The following is a 20,870-nucleotide window of genomic DNA, read 5'->3' on the forward strand; positions in this document are numbered from 1 at the left end:
TGTTCGATCGCCCGATTTTAGTGTTCGTGACGGTTTAATCTACGATCGATGTGCTCCATCCATTGAGCAACACTACGTGTGGGAGCCGCTTGTGAAGGTGGGGGAGCGACTTGGGAAGAACTACCAGCGACAGGTGCAGATTCCTTTAATCTCTTAAGAATGCCCATGGTGATGGGAATTTTTGGTTGCTGCAGCTCCTCTTTATTGCTCCATTGCACACCAGCTCTCGCACATAAGGCAGTAATCAAGGAAAGAAAATCGATACCATCTCATTTAGTGCGGCCCGTATGTAAGATGGCATGAAAGATAACCTTACCAACATCAATGGATTTATGTGTGACAATGGCATAAATAAGCACTGCACGATCCCCGTGGCATCACTGATATGAGTGGAAGGGAGTAACCATGCCGTTACAAAGTGTAACAACACTTTCAGTTCCTTTTTCATGACATTTCATTTGAATGAAACTAGCTCACCATGCGATATCTTCCATTGGGCTCCCTTAACACACAGCGTCGATATAATCTCATTACAATCCTGATGATCACCCAAGTACTGCCTGTGTTCATCATTCTCTATATTGGGAGTTCCAAAAAATGCGTTGATAGCTTGGCTGTGAAAAGGGACTTGTTTGCCACAGACAAATGCCACACCATCAACATGCTCAACTGTATTTGCACAAAACTCCCGGACTACAGGCACCACTGCAGCTTTAGGTTGGTCACTAAAAAGCTACTAATGTCTGTCTCGAAGCGTGTCATGAATCTCTTTGTAAGACAAGATGGGGATCTCTATTCCTCGTTCGGGAATTGGCACTTTGTTGATCAAGGACGTATGATATCGTGCAGAGGCTTCGGCTGAGATGAACTTCGATCTATCAAAAGCACCACTGGAGCTTGGTTTGGATCGTTTTGGTGCCATTCCTACAAAAGAAATTTAATTATCAAAACAAATCCAGAGGAAAAATATGCAAGTAGTAATGCATGAACAAGCATGAAAATATGAAAAATCTACAAGCACAAATTTAATTAATTCCTATCCAATTCAACAATCCAAATTCAAGATTTCCATTAACCATCTCACTTCTTAAGATGCAGCATAAATTCTCTATTCCTCACAACATTAAGACAGCCTTCTCATAATCATAATTTTCACAATGCCACAGTCTAATTATAAAAATTAAAAATAAAAATAACTCTATAACAATGTATTCATCCAGAATTATTAGATATGGCATGTGTTACACCAATAATTCCAGAATTTATTTCTACTTGCTCAACCAAGCATCAAAAATTAAACAAACCCATCATTTACCCACATCAACAAAGCATTTATCAATTATATTGGCATCAAATAAAAAATCCATGAATCCATTAGATGAGTAACAAGAATTAAGCACTAATCATAACAATTTTCTATACTCCAAGCATAAATCATGAGGAATTAGGAAAACCCATGAACAAACATGCACAATGGATCATTCAAGGTGCAAAAATTATAAAATTTACTATGAACACCAGCCTCATCATCTCTCTACAAAATAATTGAAAACCAAGTGTTTGGAGGAAACAAAAAGGAGTACTTACCCTAGGAGTGCAATGAGTGCAGGATTTCAAAGTGAAAATAAAAAAATCTAAGTAGAAATCAAATGCAGAATTTTGGAGTGAAAATGAAAGAGAGAGGTAAGAGAGGTGTAAGAGAAAGAAGTTTGGGGAGTGGGTTCGCGGCTGAAGAAAAAGAAAGAATGAAAAAGATAAAAAAAATGAGGGTTTATATAGGGTTGGGGCTGGGCCTCGAGGGAGGGCCGCGACTTTCACTTTCTCAAACCCGAAGCTTTACGCTTCGGGTTTCAGCACCACGGTGCTCAATTTTTCTATTTTTAATGCCTTTGTTTAGCGCCGTGGTTCTCCCATTGAGGGCTGCAGTGTTGAAACATTCTGTTTCAGCTGCATTCCTTGCTTCGTCCAACGTCACGACGCTCCTTTTGAGAGCCACAGTGTTGAAACCTTCTGTTTCAGCCACTTTTTCTTCTTTTCAAGGCTGCGGCACTCATTTGTAGCGCCGCGACGTTGATCTCTTTTTTTTGAAATATTTATATTTTTATATTTTTGATTTGATTTTTTTTATTTTTTTGATTTAACTACCTACAAAAGGACACAAAAAAATTAAATTAAAAGAAATAAATTAAAAAGCATTAAATAAAATAAGGATGAAAATAAGTAAGGTTAAGGAGCTGGGGTTGCCTCCTAAGACGCGCTTCATTTATAGTCTTCGGTTAAACTGACTTGGACTTTAGGCCGTGTCAAGCAAGTGAATTGAGGACTTTTGATGATTAATTTTGCCTCCCCAATAATGCTTCAATCTTTGTCCATTGATTTTAAATTTTCGACCATCTGTCCCTCTAACTTCGATTGCTCCATGTGGAAATACTTCATTGACAATGAAAATACCAGACCACCTTGATTTAAGCTTTCTTGAAAATAATTTCAAGCGAGAATTATAGAGCAACACTAATTGTCCTGGCTCAAAGCTTATTTCCACTATCTTTTTATCATGCCATTGCTTTGTTTTCTCTTCATAGAGTTTGGCATTTTCATAAGCTTGAAGGCGAAATTCATCAAGTTCATTTAATTGCAACAACCTTTGCTCACCTACTACTTGTAAATCAAAATTTAACTTCTTCACGGCCCAATAAGCATTGTGTTCAAGTTCTACCGATAAGTGACAAGCTTTGCCAAAGACCAGCTTATATGGAGACATGCCAATTGGGGTCTTGTAAGCAATCTTATATGCCCACAGTGCATCATCCAATCTTCCTGCCCAATTTTTTCTTGTGGGACATATTGTTTTCTCCAAAATCCTCTTGATTTCTTTATTCAATACTTTTGCTTGGCCACTAGTTTGAGGATGATACGCAGTTGCAACCTTGTGTTTAACTCCATATTTTGCCAGAAGTGCATCAAAATACTTGTTGAAAAGTGACTTCTTTCATCACTAATAATTACCCTTGGAGTGCCAAATCGAGTGAAAATATTCTTCTTAATGAAATTCATCACCACCTTTTAATCATAATGAGGAAAAGCTGACGCTTCAACCCACTTGGAGACATAATCAACAGCAAGTAAAATGTATTTGTTGTTGTATGAAGATATGAACGGACCTATGAAGTCAATACCACATACATAAAAAATTTCTATGTCCATGATGTTGTTGAGAGGCATCTCATGTCGCCTTGAGATATTTCCCACTCTTTGGCACCTGTCACAATGCCAAACAAAATTGTGAGCATCCTTAAATAATGTAGGCCAATTCAAACCTGATTGGAGGACTTTATCAGTAGTCCTTATTCCTCCAAAGTGTCCTCCATAGAATGGCAATGATGAAGCACACTTTGAATTTCTTCTTTCAAGACACATTTTTTGAAAATCTGGTTTTTACACTACTTGAACAAGTGAGGCCCATCCCAAAAATAAAATTCAACATCATGCAAAAATTTCTTTTTCTGATGAAAATTTAAATCAGAGGGAAAAATGTTGCTTACCAGATAATTCACGAAATCAGCATACCAAGGAAGTGATTTCTTACCAACTTGAAGGATTTGTTCATCAGGAAAAGTCTCCTTGATTAAGGTTGAATCCTTACCTTAAGCTTCAATCTCCAATCTTGAGAGATGGTCTGCCACTTGATTTTCTATTCCTTTTCTGTCATGAATCTCTAGATCAAACTCTTGTAGGAAGAGAATCCACCTTATCAATCTTGGTTTAGCATCCTTCTTGGCAATCAAATATTTGATAGTTGAATGGTCAGTGTACACTATCACCTTTGTCCCCATGAGATAGGAGCGAAATTTGTCAAAAGCAAAAACTATAACCAAGAGCTCCTTTTCAATTGCGGTATAATTTTTCTGGGCCTCATTCAAAGTCTTGCTTGCGTAATAAATGGAATGGAAGATTTTATCCTTCTTTTGTCCCAAAACAGCTCCCACCGCATAATCACTCGCATCACACATTAGTTTAAAAGGAAGAGTCTAATCGGGACTAATTATGATTCGTGCAAATATTAATCTTTTCTTCAATTCATCAAAAACAACAAGTCATTCATTATCAAACTTAAATGGCACATCTTTCTCCAACAAATTGCAAAGTGGTTTAGAAATTTTTGAAAAGTCTTTAATAAATTTTCTATAAAAACCAAAATGACCAAGAAAACTTATAATACCTTTGACATTTATTGGAGGTGGTAATTTCTCAATTGTTTCAATTTTTGCTTTATCTACCTCAATGTCGCTACTAGAGATCTTGTGCCCAAGAATAATACTTTCTCACACCATGTAGTGACATTTCTACGAGTTAAGCACCAAATTTGTTTCTTCACATCTCTTGAGTCCCCTAGCAAGATTTAAGAGACAATCATCAAAATTATTTCCAAAGATAGAAAAATCATCCATAAATACCTCCAAACATTTCTCCACCATGTTTGTGAATATGGCCATCATACATCTCTGAAAGGTGGCAGGTGCATTACATAATCCAAATGGCATTCTTCTAAAAGCAAAGGTGCCATAAAGACATGTAAATGTAGTCTTTTCTTGATCTTCAGGGGCAATTGCAATTTGGTTATAACCAGAATAACCATCTAGAAAGCAATAATATTCTTTACTAGCCAAACGATCCAACATTTGATCAATGAATGGAAGAGGGAAGTGATTTTTCCTGGTAGCTTTGTTGAGCTTGCGATGGTCTATGCACACTCTCCATCCAGTCACAGTTCTTGTTGGAATGAGCTCATTATTGTCATTAGCAACCACAGTCATTCCGCCTTCCTTAAAAACACATTAAACTAGACTTACCCATGAGCTATCGGAGATATGATAAATTATTCCAGCATCCAACCACTTGATGATTTCTTTCTTAACTACTTCTTCATGATGGGATTCAATCTTCTTTGCTGTTCAATTGTGGTTTTGTGAATTTCCTCAAAGAGAATTTTGTGCATGCAAACTGAAGGGCTAATTCCCTTAATATCAACTATGGTCCACCCTATTGCTGTCTTGAATTCTCTAAGTGTCTTCAATGACTTCTCCTCTTGCATGTTAGTAAGTACAACATAAATAATAACTGGAAGAGTAGAAGATTTTCCAAAAAAAGCATACCTCAAGTGTGCAGGCAAAGGTTTGAGTTCCAAAATAGGTGGTTCCTCAATGGAAGGCTTAGAACTGGCATCAAAGAAGCTGAAATATCTAAAGACTCATATTGATGATTAGTTCTAAATCTGGAGTGAGCATTTAACAAATTTGAATATTCGATAAATTCATCATCATCCCTATCAGAATTAGCAACTAAACATGCTTCAAGAGGATCATTGGGATTTTCTTCTAAGAAAACATCATGTGTAAAGTTATTTACCATACTCACAGAAAAGCAGTCTTCAGATGTCACAAACAATTTTAAAGCTTTGAAAATATTAAATCTTACCTGTTGGTCTTGAACTCTCAAAGTGAGCTTACCTTTTTCAACATCAATCAAAGCTCTAGCAGTTGCTAAGAATGGCCTCCCAAGGATGATTGGAATTTGCCTATCTTCTGTCATGTCAAGAATTATAAAATCAACTGAAAAAATAAATTTATCTACCTTGACAAGAACATCTTCAATAATTCCCCTTGGGTACACATAAGAACGATCAACCAATTGCAAAGTAACAGAAGTGGGTTTGCATTCTCCAAAACCAAGTTTCTCAAAAATTGACCAAGGCATTAAATTGATATTTGCACCGAAATCATTCAAAGCTTTTGCAAAAAATAAATTACAATAGTACAAGGGATTGTAAAACTACTTGGATCTTTGAGTTTTGGTGGCAGTTTATTTTAAAGAATTGCACTACACTCTTCTATAAAGGAGACAGTTTTAAACTTACCTAGCTTTATCTTTTTGGAAAGGATGTCCTTTAAGAACTTGACATAACTGGGCATTTGTTCCAAAGCTTTAGCAAAAGGAATATTTATGTGTAATTTCTTGAAGACATTGAGGAACTTTGGAAATTGCTTTTCAAGCTTTTGCTTTTGGAGCCTTTGGGGAAAAGGTTGTGGAAGATGGATGACTTGAGAAGTTCCTTGATTTTCAGCCTTGTCATTTTCTTTTTGTTCAATTTCAATCTCATTCTCACACATTCCTTCCTTATCAACTTGTTTATTCTCAATTTCAACTATTTTTTCATTCACCCCTTCAATCTCTTTTCCACTCCCTAAAGTGATTGCTTGGCATTGTTCCTTACCTTTAAGATTGATTTGTGTGTCACTAGGTAAAGAACCTTGAGGTCTATTATTAATGGAATTTGCAAGCTGTCCCACTTGGGTCTCAAGATTTCTCAAGGATGCTCCATAGCTTTGAATTATATCATCATTTTTTGCTATATATTGCAAGAGAAGTTCTTCCACTTGGGACTTCTTTTTAGGAATTGGTGGTCTAGCTTGTTGTTGAAAACCAGAAAGCATGTTGGGTTTTAGATTGGAAGGCCCTGCATTGTTATTCCATGAGAAGTTGGGATGGTTTCTCCAACCGGGATTATAAGTATCAAAGTATGGGTTATTCTGCTATCTATTGAAATTTCCCACAAACTGGACTAATTCAGAATTGTATGAACATTGATATTTGAATGGCCATCTCCACACATCTCACAAACTGTAAATGAATTTTGAACTGCATGAACTCCCAATGTGTCAAACTTCTTAGACAGTGCAGCCACTTGCACAGCTACTTGAGCAGTTAAGTTGCCAAGTGCATCAATTTCATAAGCTTCAACAGCTTTTCTAGGACCGACCTTTCTGAAGGCCATTGATAATTATTTGAAGCCATCTCTTCCAATAAATTATAAGCATCTGCAGCATTCTTACTCATTAATGCCCCACCAGCAACAGCATCAATTATGGTTTTAATTGACCTAACCAGTCCATTGTAGAATGTCTGAACTTGCAACCAATCAGGAATCCCATGATGTGGACATCTTCTCAGTAGTTCTTTAAATCTCTCCCAAGCTTCATACAAAGACTCACCATCAAATTGTGTGAATGAGGTGATATCATTCCTCATCTTTGCAGTCTTTGCAGGCGGAAAGAACTTTGCGAGAAACTTTTGACCCAAGTCCTCCCATGTAGTGATAGATCCACTAGGCAGTGAATTAAGCCAACTTTTTGCTTTATCCTTTAGAGAAAACGAAAATAGTCTCAATCTAATAGCATCATCAGTTACTCCATTATATTTAAAGGTATTGCAAATCTCCAGGAAATTTACCAAATGAGAATTAGGATCATCACTGGGTAACCCACCAAATTAGACTGAAGACTGAATCATCTAAATGTAAGCTGATTTAATTTCAAAATTATTTGCATTGATGGAAGGTCTCCTAATGCTTTGGTGCAAACCTTGCAAAAGAGGAACAGCATAATCCTGCAGTGCTCTATTTGCTTCGGGAACCAGATTAATGGCATTATTGCCATTGTTATTGTTATCCTCAGCCATTGACTGGTTTAAAGCTGCAACTTGCAAATTCTCCCTTCGACATCTTTTGAAAGTTCTTTCTATCTCAGAATCAAAAGGAACAAGATTCAAGTTGTTTCTTCTTTGCATACAATGACCAAAGATATCTGCAAACAAACAAAATCTAATATTAAACAAGAAAAATAAATTTTGAAGTAAGACTAAATTACTTAGTATTAGTACTAATAAAAATTATAGAAACAATTCCCCAGCAATGGCGACAAAAACTTATCAGTTAAAATTTTACTACGCAAGTATACGTATCGAATAGATAGTATATAAACAAGCAAAGTATCGATCCACCAAGGAATTGATCTAAAATTTTACTAAGTACTAAAATTAGAACATATTAATCTTATCCAAACACTCAAAATTAATTGATTAACTAAAACTAATTAACTAAACTTTAAACCAACAAGAAAAATCAAAATAATATTAACTTGAGAAAAGATCAAATCAAACAAGCGTAGGATTACAGTATCCCAAACACATCATCTAAATCTTACCTCTCTTCATTAACTTATTTCAATGGGTTGAATTGCTAACATAGAGTCTTAAATTATCTATAAGGGTTTCCCGACTCATCTTATAAAAATATATATTTTAACCAAAACACTATATCCCTATGTGAATTGAAATTAAAATAGACTCATTAAATTCAGGATCTAATTTGGCTACATATGGCCTATAGGCATATCCCTATCCTATGCACAAATCAGTTAATATGATCATATGCTATCCCAATTTTAGTATACTCTAAACTCCTCTCTCAAGTTTGTTTATGTTCCTAAATCAATTTAATTGATGGCCAAACAATTAAAAGCATTAAGAACAAATTGGAATAAACAATTCAATTCCCATTGAAGATAAGTAAGAAAGAGATTAAAAATTTAGATTACATGTGAGTTCAATTGTAATCTTAGAAAATGAAAATTAGCTACTCATGATTGTAAAAACAAATAACATTGTATAAAATTCAACCATTGAGAGTAACAAGAAAAATAAAAGCCAAGGAAGAAAACAAAACAAATATTTACCGCTTGATCTCCAAGTTTCAACCTCAACTCCTAACTTCTTTAATCTCTTAAAAGTTTTCTTCCCTAATGTTCTTCAAACTAGCCTATTTATACTAATAACTTAACCTATACTTCCTCAAGTTGACCTAGGATTTAATTGGACTTAAAAGTGTAATGAGAGGCCCAAAAATCAATTGTGAATCTTTACAAATTTTCATTCTCGGTACAATACATCTAGCCATTTTTCGATGCAATTTTCTCTATCTTCAAAGCAGAACTGGTAAAATGATCTTCATGAAAGTTGTAGCTCTATCTCTTAGTTTTCCAATGGTCCAAGACTTGTATCATTTGGAGTTCTGTAGCTCCAATTATGGTCAAAACACTAAAGTATATATAAACAGACTTTCGAATCTATCAACATCTCACTTTTCAAAGTTAAGAAAAATTCTTTTTAATTCTTACAAAAAGATATAAAAATTAATAAATAACAACTAAATTAAAAAAATAATATAAAATTAAAATAACTCACTTAAAATTAAATTAATTATAAAAATAATTATAAATAAATAAATTATAATTAAAAATTAAAAATTTAGTTAATATTTAAAAATAAAATAATTTTATAAAATAGAATTATCAACCACTGATTAGTTATTTAATCCATCCAAAGAGCAATTTTACTTGAGGGGACTTTAACACGTGTTAGACTAATAATACATGGGAATGTTAATTTTACGTTGATTTGTTAATTTGTTTATTTTATTAGTTAAACATTGAGAATGTTTATTTTATAATAATAGTAGTAGTAGTAATAACTCTCATTAAAGAAAGTAAAATATTTTGACAAACCAAAATAAAATAATAGTAATAGTTATGCTATGATTGTAATTAAATAAATTTTTATTTATTGGTATTCAAATTAGATTATAATAGAATAAACTCTATCCCTATTAAAAGTTATTTTCAATTATAAATGTAAATAGCAGTTCCCAAGTATACGTTTCTTTCTCTATCGTCTACTAGTGAATCTCAGCAGTCAGGGTTGCCGCCTTGAAGCAAGAAGAAGAGGAAGCAAACACCCATTTCTGCGTATATATTTTCTCCTTTTGGGTTTTGAAATTGCTTTTTTTTTTTTTTTTTGTTTTTCCTCTATAACTGCAGAAAGAATTTGATTTTGAGTAACATTACTGATGTTCTTTCAACTTAATTAGATGAAATTAGTATTACTATTGTGGCTTCTTACTTTGAATCAAAATTAGTTATAAGCTTACTATGTTTTTGATTGGATGGTTGGCTTAATTTAGTTATGGTTCAAATATTTTTGTTTGACTTTGTTGGATGTATGAACTTTTACATGTGGCTTACTCTGTTCTTGAATTGGAATGGTACTGAATACTAGGCAATGGAAAAGAAACCCAGAACACCTGGCTGAATCCATGGGTCAATTTTAGTCTGTATTGGATTGTACGAAAAATCTCCCATTTTTGGTGTAATTTTCTTTAACATATGAAAAATCAAATTCAATAGGCTTGCTTTAGTTCCTCTTCCTCATTTCGTTTAGGATTTGTATTTTGGATTTGCCATTGAGAAATATAAACATTAAAAAGGAAAATCTATGTACAATTATCCTTTGTTCTTAAAGTGCAAAATGTGAGAGCCCATATTTTGAATCTAAATAAGTCCAAAGAAAAAAAAAAAAGACCCTTATATAGTTCAAATAAAGCAATTTATGCATATAGTATATATAAATAAATTTGTTGATAGCTCATGGAGCTAGGGTATGCTTTTCTTATTATTATCAATTCTATTATTTCCATTGCTGTTAGTGGAATTATTCTTGTTGCTCTAAGTTTTGTAATATTGTTACATAACACATTGTTGTTCCTTCTTGTTGTTGCCGTTATCACAATTATTGCTGTTGTTGTTACTCAGATTGTTTAATGGAGTTGATTAATAATTGCAGTTACAAACTAAGAAGGATTAACCTAGGAGAAACTTGCTTTTGCCCTGGTTGTTTGCATGGAACCAAAGCTAGTAGTGCACAATGGTGGTTGCCACTGCAGGAAAGTAAGATGGCATGTCCTAGCACCTACTAGTGTTGTTGCTTGGAAATGCAACTGTTCCGACTGCTCCATGAGGGGAAACACTAACTTCGTTGTACCGCATGAAAGGTTTGAGCTGCTGGGAGATTCCAAAGGGTACCTTACCACGTACACTTTTGGAACTCACACAGCAAAACATACATTTTGTAAGGTTTGTGGAATAGCTTCATTCTATACCCCACGATCAAACCCAGATGGCATTGCAGTTACACTCAGATGTTTAGACCCTGGAACGCTCTCCGATGTTGAGATTCGGCATTATGATGGGAAGAACTGGGAGAACTCCTACAATCAGACTGGCATTTCATTGTGTTCAAAGGAGCAATCCGCAATTGATTCCACCCAGCAGCAGGTATCTTTTAAGTTATTTTCTGCAATTTAGTGCACATAATCAATTCCTTGAGTAGCTTCTGCAAGAATGAATCACTTATAGGGGGGAAGAAAAATTTTCAACAGAACTAGTTTACATCCAAATTTATTGTTCTATCACTAACATAATTGTTCTTTTGAAGAGTGTTTCTGCTCTCTTCATTTATTATTTATTTATTTCTGAAGCACTTCAGAGAGTGAAAAAATGGATCATTGTGGAGTTGGAAATTACATATTGCAGGAATCTAATTAAAGAATGAATGCAGAATTGAAAGGAAAACTCCGAGAAGCACTTTAGAGAGTGAAGAAAAGAAGAGTGCAGAACCTTAAGTCGCACTGTAAGAAGATAGCTTTGAAGACTGATGTAGACTTTATAATCTATAATCTGGACTGGAAGCCACCTTGATGTTTCTAATGGATTCTATGCAATAGTTGTATAATAATAAATGATTAGAGAGTAATTTGTTTCTTACAATTTGATTTTCCTGAAAACTTAAAGAATTGAGATTGGAATTTGGTAACCTCTGGGAAAAAGCAATGGGAAGTACAGCTTTGGAAAGCAATGCTGAAATGGAGACAAGTTAAGAGAAAGAACTTTGTGGACTTTAGTTGATCATTGCTATGATTATCAACAAAAGACGATGTTTTGTAGCCAAAAGATCCTCTCATTTGTGGACTTAGTATGAAGAAAGAGAGAGGAAGTTATTGAGAAAAGGAGTAGAGTTAAGATTCAAAGTGGCAGGATGACAAACTTTGGCTTTGATAATTTGCTGGGAGCCCTTCGATGCAAAACTAAGAATCCTTGCGTGTAGATGACTGTATTAGCATTTGAGGGGTTACGGTATTTTAAAAAATTTGAAATAATATTTAAAAGTTTCAAATAAATTTTTTCTTTAGTTTGCTCAATCAAGTTTTTATATTTTTATTTGAATTATATAATATAATATAAAATAAATATTTTTATTTGAAAGTCAAATTGCCATATTAATAATCCATGTTTATTTTATTCATCTATTTAGCTTTCCAGCATCCTTGGTGATTTAAGATGAGCACAAAGCGTAATGGAAATTTTCATACTGATAAAGCTGGTTAAAATAATATTTTGGTAGATCTTCATGAAGAAAATTGCAATTTAAAGAAATGCAATAAAATCATGTCCCCTCTAGCACGTGATAACTGCTTATAATATCCGAATTTTCCCATTCTTATTTCCTTAAATTAAAAAAAAAAAAAATAGACATCCAAGGGATACTCGTATGGTGCATGTGTCCTGTTCCAACAGAAGTTTGAAGCCACCCATATGAATAGAGCTTCAAGGCTCTTAGAAACACTAATGATAAGAGAATCACGTTTCATATTATACGGTGGCATCAGGACAGCTCTGGTCAATCTCAAAGGGAAAGAATTCAGAAACCCTGTGTCTTACAGGCAGTGTTTTACAAGGAAATGCTTTTACATTGCAAAACATACTACATTGAAACAGGACCTAAACTTCCTTTATTGACACATTGTCCACTGTTCAAGAAGCTCAGCCAGTTCATGGCTAAAATTAAGGTATGACAGGATTAAACAAAACAAAACAAAAAAAAAAGTGAATCTCAATGTTTATTAAATACTGAAATCCACCACTCACTCCTTTAGTAGCATCGCGCTGCATTGTGCCATTATTTTTGATGCCCTGGTAATCGAATCAGTCATGTAGAAATTTTCCACAGCAGGCCTGAAGGGCGTCAAGCTTATCTCCTGAGTGATGTCAGGACTCAATGAAGGTCCAAAAGTGGCTGGCTCTATCTCATCCATGCACAGTAGGTTTGGTGCCACAGTTCTCATCCTGGATCGTATGCCCCTTAGTGTATCATAAGGTAAACGAATACCTGCAACCTCAGAGAGTGCTCGAATGATCTTCCAATCGTCCCTTGCATCACCTACTGTGGGGACAGCAGGCAATGTTTGCTGAGTGCACCCTTCTGTATTTTCATATGTACCTTCCTTCTCAGTGTATGCTGCTGAAGGAAGAATTACATTGGCACGATACACACTACGGTCCCCATGGTGCCCCTGATACACCACAAAAGCATCTGCTGGAACTTTGTCCAAGTTTACATCATCAGCACCCATTAGATACAAGAACTTTGCAGAAGCAATGCTGTCGTTGGATTCCGGCACAAGTCCAAGGTCGAGGGCTGCAGCCTGGGCAGCATTGAGAAGTAAAACATTGAGTCCGTTCCAGTCAGGTCTGATGACCTTCCCATACTTTGCAATGGCTTCAACAGCAGAAAAAATTGCATCTTTGTCCTTCCTCTCAAATAGCCCAGCCCCAACAATGATAGCTGGGTTTTTGGCATATAGGATGACTGAACAAAAAGAATGACGACCCTCAGCAATCTCAAGAAGTGTTTGAGGGCCAGTGCCAAGATGCTGGCAATCATAGTTAAATTCTGTTGGAGGACCAATGTAGCCAACTTTAGCATTTGTTGCCCGAACTGTCTTGCGAATTCTGGCATTTACCATAGCAGCTTCAACCCTTGGCTGAAAATTAACATTGAGATATAAGATAATGTTACTATTACCAAACAAAGAACCTAACCTACAACCTAAGGCCAAAAATAACACTCCCACCCCAACATATACAGTTAATTCACACAGAAGACACTTCAGAGACAAGATTATGGAAATAATTCAGAGAATGAAGCAAAAGTACACAACTGATATATTCATTCAATTTAGAAGAAAAATGCAACACCTCCCATGAGAGAGATTCAAATAAGTAATTGCTAACTATGCACAATGGATGTGGATAAAGACATTGTGACATCGAGCAAGAGCACAGGCAACAAGTATAAATACAGGAATTCAGGTTGCATGTGCATTACCTGGGTACCAACCAAAAGGAAAACATCTGCCTTCTCAAGGCCAGCAATACTGCTATTCATAAGATATCTGTATCTTAGATCAGCATTAGGGCTCGTGCCAGTTCCTTCAGACCACACATTGTTTGATCCCATGTTGTTTAACAAATCTTTCAGTGCCATCATGGATTCAGCATCAGAAAGTTGACCGGCAACCCCAACAATTTCCTCTGGTTTAACCTGAAGGGCAACCTCAGCAACCACAGCCAATGCATCGCGCCAGCTTACAGCCTTGAAGCGTCCATCAGCCCCACGAATCATGGGGTCATTTAGCCTCTGTCTCTTCAATCCATCATAACAGAAACGAGTCTTATCTGATATCCATTCTTCATTTATATCCTGCAAAGGACAGCGAAGCAGAGAACAGGTGAAGTTATCTTGTCCAAACAGATCAACCCTCTGGCAATTAGCAGAAGAAATATAGGTTTCTTTTTGTTAAATCTAATTTGGAGAGGCAAACAGAACATTACTGACCATAGTTTTATTTTTCCTTCCCCTTAATTTTTTACTCATAGTTACAAACATTTCAATAAATCAAGCATGTTCAGCAGATAAAAAGGAAAGCACCAGTTGGAAAATATAATCAGCTTTGAAAGTACAAAGTCCCTCCTTCACAATTTAAAGATTGAAACTTCAGTACTTTATGATAATAAAATTTAGTTACTTCAAATCCTTGCACAAATTGGAGGAGAGCATTTAATAATTAGTACCTAAATGAAATAAATATTCAAGCAGTCCACAATTCACAATTTTCACGTTGTTAATAATAAATTCAAGCAATTAGCAATTGGGTCCAAGTCATAGGAGTGCGAAACAAATTGCCTGCCATGACCATTTTAACTTGTGAGACTAGGCAATACAAGAATGATAAGGCACCAAGACACTCTCATTTGATTTTACTCACATAAATTTGCACCGACAGAGAAAGTGCTTGCACCTGACAAAGCAAACGAATGAAAATACTCCTAGTGGACTGTAATAATTCTATTACACACAGCCCATGCGACAGTTTTACCTATCAGCAATCACAAACTTATCTTGCTAAATTAACCAAAACAAAAATTATCTTGCTAAAAACTATTGTGAAAACCTACAAACCGCATTAATCACAATGACAATATAATGCTAACATAAATCACATCTTAAGTTATTTGTCATATCCCTTCCAAGAACTAATATAAAGGCTGCTTATCTCCTAACAGAAACAACACCGGTCTTTGAGTTGCTGACATGATGAGATCAAAACAATTTAAGAAAAGTGCAAAAGCAGTCAATAGATAGCATTAAGTGATAGGCATCAGACTAAACATTCCTAGAAATGAGCGTACTATAAGCATCTTATGAAAGTTTACCTCATTTAAACGTGGAATGATACGCATAACCTCTGGACCTCTGCTATCAATCCGAATGTTGGAACCAACCGCATCAGTTACATCAATGGTCTCAGTTCCCTTCAACTCCCAGTTTCGGGCCTTAAATGCAAAGGGTTTAGAGGTAAGGGCTCCAACAGGGCAAATATCAATTACATTTCCAGAGAGTTCACTTGTCATAAGCTTTTCAACATAAGTTCCAATTTCTTCTCCACTACCACGACCTAACATGCCAAGATCCTGAACACCAGCAACTTCTGTTGCAAACCTAACACACCTGATGAGACACCAGAAGTTGTTAGCCTCAAACTCAAACCTTTGGATCATAGAACTACAAGAAGTTGCCCGTAGATATTGCTCAAATAATCAAATTCTCAAAAGATCACAAGGCTTGCTCTAGCCCCAAAAACTGCTTATAGAGGAGTATACAAATTTTGGCTTGAAATTCAAAAAGAAAAGAACACTAATGAGGCTAGAGATTTTACATAAACTTGGTGGTCAAAGTACCTATCAGGTCTCTCTACTATAGGAAAGAATGTAATTTGGTCTCTCTATCTCAATATTGAGTAATTTAATCCCTGTACTTTTAAATCTGAAAGCAAAGGACCATTGCTAACACTGTCTACCAAATCTGTTAACTATGCTGACATGGCACACATAGCACTGACATGTAACTTTTTTTGACAAAGCAATGATGCGGAATCAAAATATTTTTTTTGATCATGAATCAAATTCTATGAAAAACAAATTGAAAAAAGGGTTAGGGTGAAAGAGATGGCTTAAAGGGCAAGACTTTAAACTGCCCAAGGTGAATGTTGACATGTGTCATTTTGCATGCCACATATCACCCATTTTCCAACTTTTTATATATTTTTCAAAAGAATTCCACATCAGTTAATAATAATATTTTAATTCCACATAATGGCACGTGTGCATCATGTTAGCATAATGAAGGGACATGTTAGTAATTGTCCTCCTTTGCTTCCATATTTAAAAATAGAGGGATTAAATTACTCAAAATTCGAATAGAGGGGCTAAATTACACTTTTTCCTATAGTAGAGGAGCCAGGTCGGTACTTTGACTTAAATAGTTTCAAACAAAATTTCATCTACGATTAATTGAGGTGTTTCCTACAAGCAACATCATTAAATGTTTCCAGGTGACATCCCATACCAATGGCATGAATTCTGTGAAATGCTTTAGAACTTGGACTGAGTTGTGTAAATGTAGAAGAACCATAATCTGTCTAATCTCTAAGCTAATTAAGTAAAACAAAGTTTCCTCTGCAAATTGATTACACCAACTTAATCGCAATCTTACATAACCATTGTGGGTGTAGGACAACTAGTGAATCAAAAAGCATCAACCTACCAATTGGCAATATCAGCAATTATTGTGACTATGAAATATCCATTCATTCAAAAGAGGGATTTAACACAATTTGCGTTCTCTTTCCTATGTGTAGCCACAAATGCCTAAAGGTAAAAATGCCCCTTACATTTGATTGCTCAGAAGAATAAAGTTTCGAGTGGCAGCAGACACTCTTTCAATTTCAACTTTTCAGTTTTACAGCCAGAGTAAAATTTAGAGAAAGAGAAGTAAAGGAGGGAAGAAGGGCATTGGGTTGTTACGTTGATTTCTGACCTTGTACACTGAATGCAACGAGTCATGACAGTCTTTACTAAAGGACCAAGATTCTTGTCAACAACAGATCTCTTAACTTCAGTAAAACGGCCACGATCAGATCCAAATGCCATAGACTGATCCTGGAGATCACATTCCCCACCCTGATCACAAATTGGACAATCCAGTGGATGGTTCATCAGCAAAAATTCCATTACCCCTTCACGTGCCTTCTTTGCCAATGGTGTATCCGTCTTAATCTTCATTCCTATATTATAGTTCCCAAGCATAATTAGAAAAAATAATCCAAAGACCAAAAAAAAAAAAAGTATTCCGAAATTGCAGAACCAAACCAACAAATGACTAATGAGAGGTTAGAGAAGACACAGCATGACACCCCAAATGTTAAATTGTTTAACATGCAGAAAAAACAAAAAGGAAAATTCACAAGCACTTCGTTTGAAAGAGCAGCCAAGAACTCTTACATTTATGCGCACATCAATACCTAAAGGTAAATGAACTTGACGCACAAAAGGTCTAGCTTACTTCCAAGCAACAATTACTAAAAGAATTAAAAGGTATTAATGAAAGTAAACATCTTTTATGAAGAATTAAGCTTAATGGAAAAGAAAATTAGTTGGCCCTGCAAATTAATCATACACCAATGAACCATAAAGCTGTATTTTTCAGAAAATTAAACAGAACAAATAGGATCGTCAAAAATAACACGGAAACATTGAAGCAAATCAACTCGTATATAACTAATTTCAGGGCCCTGATACAAATCATTAAAAAAAAAATCATGTATCGGCATAAAACTTCAAAGTCGTTCATCTAAACAATCTTAATCCAAAAAATGAATAAATTGAAAAAAAAATACAAAAGAAAATTATGAAATTGAAAAGCTAACCAGGGAGGGCGGGCATGGCGCAAGAGGCGACGGGTTTGGGGGATTTCTCGACCTCGACAAGGCACATACGGCAGTTCCCAGCAATCGAAAGTCGACTGTGATAACAAAACCTCGGAATGTCAACTCCAGCGATCTCGCAGGCCTGAAGAACAGTCATGCCTTTAGGGATTTTCACCGGGTACCCATCGACGAACACCTCGATGGCATCATCCGGGTTAGTGAAGTGGACACGGGCACCGGCAACGGGTTTCTTCGGTGCAGGCGGAGTGGGCTCCGGCTGTGGTGCTGCTGCGGCTGCTGAGGCATCGGGAGATTGGAGCTCGGGTTTGGTGACGATGGGTCGGAATCTAGAGAATTGAGAAGAGAGGATTCTAGACGATTTTAGGGTTCTTGAAGCTAATAAGCCTAAACCCATTTTTTTGGTTCCACGTATCTCCGCAGAGATCTCTAAGCTTACTTTGTTGGAGCTGTGAAGAGTGGCCAGAGATGTGGAAATGTTGGGTTCAAAACTAAAATGAAGCACAGGCGTGTGATTCCCACAAGTCGGGTTTGAACTTGACCCGTTTGCGCTTTTGTTGGGTTATGTGCTTTATATTACTCTTTTTGTTTTTTTTAATTATTATTTTACAAATCCGTAACATATATAAAAAGAAGATCTAAAACTATTTTCATGCTTGACCATGTCTTAAAGTCATGTTTTATATTTTATAACATATATAAAAGGTAGATCCAAAACTATTTTTATGCTTGATCACATTATACAGAGTATTGAAGTCATTTGCTATATTTAAACATGAGTTTTTTTTTTTTATATTTTATCATCTAGATTTTTTTATATAAAACATATTTGGAACTTTTCGAAGTTTTAGAAAAATAAGAGATTTGTCGAAATTTTTTGAATTTTGAGGTGGTTAGAAAATAAAAAAGATTCAGAGTGTAAGAAAAAGAGGGCAACAAAATGTAAGAGGAGGCCTTTTTCTGCTTAGAGATAACCACCATTAACACAAAAATCAATCAACATTATCAAGTCACAAACAAGTGATCCAAATAAAAATTACAAATCACTGATAACAAAAATCAATCGACAAAAAAACTTAAAAAATCAAACACAAAAGCAATTAAAAAAAATAGCAAAAGCGTAAAAACCAAAAATGAAGAAAATGTAGGTTAATCAATTTTGAGAGACTCTGTGGGTTTTTAGGGAAAAGAAGACATTAAGGGTTAAAGTGAGAGGAGAGAGATGGCTATCAAATGAAAGAGAAAGAAAAGAAAAATTAGTGAGATGAAAGGAAGGAGGGATTAGAGTGGGAAAGGTTAGTTTAGAGAGAAGAGAGAAAAAAGGGAAAAGTGTCTAGAGAGAGAAAAAAAAGAGAATGCGAAGTTTAGGTCTTTACACTTAGTTGAAATGATGTGTTTTCGTTTGAAAAAAAGAAGAAAAAAAAGAAAAAAATAGAAAGGAAGAAGGAGAAGGAATGGGCTGCTGAAGCTTTAAGTTAATTAGGTTCAGCCTAAATTTGTTTTTTCTCTTGACTTAATTGTTTTAAACCCAAAGGCTAAGAAATGAAGAGACTTAAAAAATAAAACAAAATGATAACAAACATTATAATCATCCCAAAATAATAAAAATTAAAAAATAATATATATGAAAATTTGTTAATAAAATTGAAACACAAAGATAATTTTTTTTAAAATTATCAATACTTTAAAATAATTTTCTTTGACTTATTTTTACTATTGTTATATATAATTTTTTAATTTAAAGTTATTCTTTATTAATATTATTATCATTATTTACAAGAATTTTCTACTAAATATCTTTGATCTGTAGTGTTACAATTCTAAACATAACAGATGATATCTTTGATATAGGATGTTATAGTACCAAGCATAACACTTGATATCCTTGATCTATAATGATATAGTTCACATCATTATACTTGATACCCTTGATTTGGGGTACTATAATTTTAATTATAATGCTTAATATGCTTGATTTGTAGTGCTATGATTCCAAACATAATACCCAATATCCTTGATTTGGGGTCCTATGATACCAACATAATAGATGATATTGTTGCTATGTTATGATATATACTTGATATCCACAAAATATCCTTGATCTGTAGTACTACAATTCCAAGTATAATAAATGATATGCTTGATATATGATGTTATGGTACCAAGCATAAACAACTCAAGAAACAAATAGACAATTAAAAAATAAAACAAAATAATAACAAACATTATAATCATACCAAAATAATAAAATAATAAAAAATCAAATATAAGATGAAATTTTTTTAATAAAATTGAAACACCAATAATTTTTTTTTAGAAATTATCAATACTTTAAAATATTATCTTTGATTTAATTACTATTATTATTTATAATTTTTTAATTTAAAATTATTCTTTTTTACTATTATTATCATATTTACAAGCTTTTTCTACTAAATATCCTTGATAATTAGTGCTACAATTCCAAGTATAATAGATGATATCCTTGATATAGAGTGTTATGGTACCAAGCATAATATTTGATATCCTTGATCTATTGTGATACTTTTGAAATCATTGTACTTGATATTCTTAATTTGTAATGCTACGCTTCCAAGCTTAATGCTTGATACTTGATATGGGGTCTTATGGTACCAAGTATAATACTTGATATCCTTGAACTAGGGTACTATGGTTCTACGCATAATAGATGATTTCATTGATACTACTTAAGTATATCATTGATTTGTAGTGCTACATTTTCAAGCATAATGTTTAATATCCTTGATCTGAGGTGCTACAGTTCCAATTATAATACTTAATATCTTTAATATGTCATGATATTTACTTGATATCCACTGCTTAATTATCCTTGATTTGTAGTGCTATGATTCCAAGCATAATGCCCAATATCTTTGATCTAGGATCTTATGGTACCAAGCATAATATTTGACATCCTTTATCTGAGGTATTATGTTTGTAAGCATAATAGATGATATCTTTGATATTGTTTAACTATATTCTTGATTTGTAGTGTTAT

The 20,870-nt window shown here is 34.5% G+C and overlaps 3 protein-coding genes and 1 pseudogene across 7 annotated transcripts; 1 reads left to right on the forward strand and 3 right to left on the reverse strand.

Moving 5' to 3' along the window:
* Window positions 737-3,222, reverse strand: LOC108661557. Its single transcript, XM_018118988.1, has 3 exons — window positions 3,184-3,222; window positions 2,344-2,968; window positions 737-924 (listed from the first exon to the last, which is right to left on the reverse strand). The coding sequence occupies exons 1-3, from the start codon at window positions 3,220-3,222 to the stop codon at window positions 737-739; spliced, it is 852 nt and encodes a 283-aa protein (XP_017974477.1).
* Window positions 3,224-7,515, reverse strand: LOC108661558 (annotated as a pseudogene).
* On the forward strand, window positions 9,476-11,905 carry LOC18601305 (centromere protein V). 5 transcript variants are annotated; one of them, XM_007032213.2, is made up of 3 exons: window positions 9,476-9,638; window positions 10,513-11,003; window positions 11,548-11,905. In XM_007032213.2, exons 2-3 carry the CDS (start codon window positions 10,569-10,571, stop codon window positions 11,587-11,589), a joined length of 477 nt encoding a protein of 158 aa, XP_007032275.2. In that variant the 5' UTR covers window positions 9,476-9,638; window positions 10,513-10,568; the 3' UTR covers window positions 11,590-11,905. The 5 variants fall into 5 exon arrangements, with proteins under 5 accessions (XP_007032275.2, XP_017974214.1, XP_017974215.1 ...); XM_018118725.1 differs by lacking the exon at window positions 11,548-11,905 and adding an exon at window positions 11,164-11,525; XM_018118726.1 differs by lacking the exon at window positions 11,548-11,905 and adding an exon at window positions 11,207-11,525.
* LOC18601306 (NADH dehydrogenase [ubiquinone] iron-sulfur protein 1, mitochondrial) lies at window positions 12,355-18,390 on the reverse strand. The gene is made up of 5 exons (XM_007032218.2): window positions 17,834-18,390; window positions 16,945-17,191; window positions 15,282-15,576; window positions 13,894-14,268; window positions 12,355-13,549 (listed from the first exon to the last, which is right to left on the reverse strand). The coding sequence occupies exons 1-5, from the start codon at window positions 18,246-18,248 to the stop codon at window positions 12,650-12,652; spliced, it is 2,232 nt and encodes a 743-aa protein (XP_007032280.2). The 5' UTR covers window positions 18,249-18,390; the 3' UTR covers window positions 12,355-12,649.

This window comes from Theobroma cacao, chromosome 4 (genome assembly GCF_000208745.1).
Source record: "Theobroma cacao cultivar B97-61/B2 chromosome 4, Criollo_cocoa_genome_V2, whole genome shotgun sequence".
NCBI classification, from domain to species: Eukaryota; Viridiplantae; Streptophyta; class Magnoliopsida; order Malvales; family Malvaceae; genus Theobroma; species Theobroma cacao.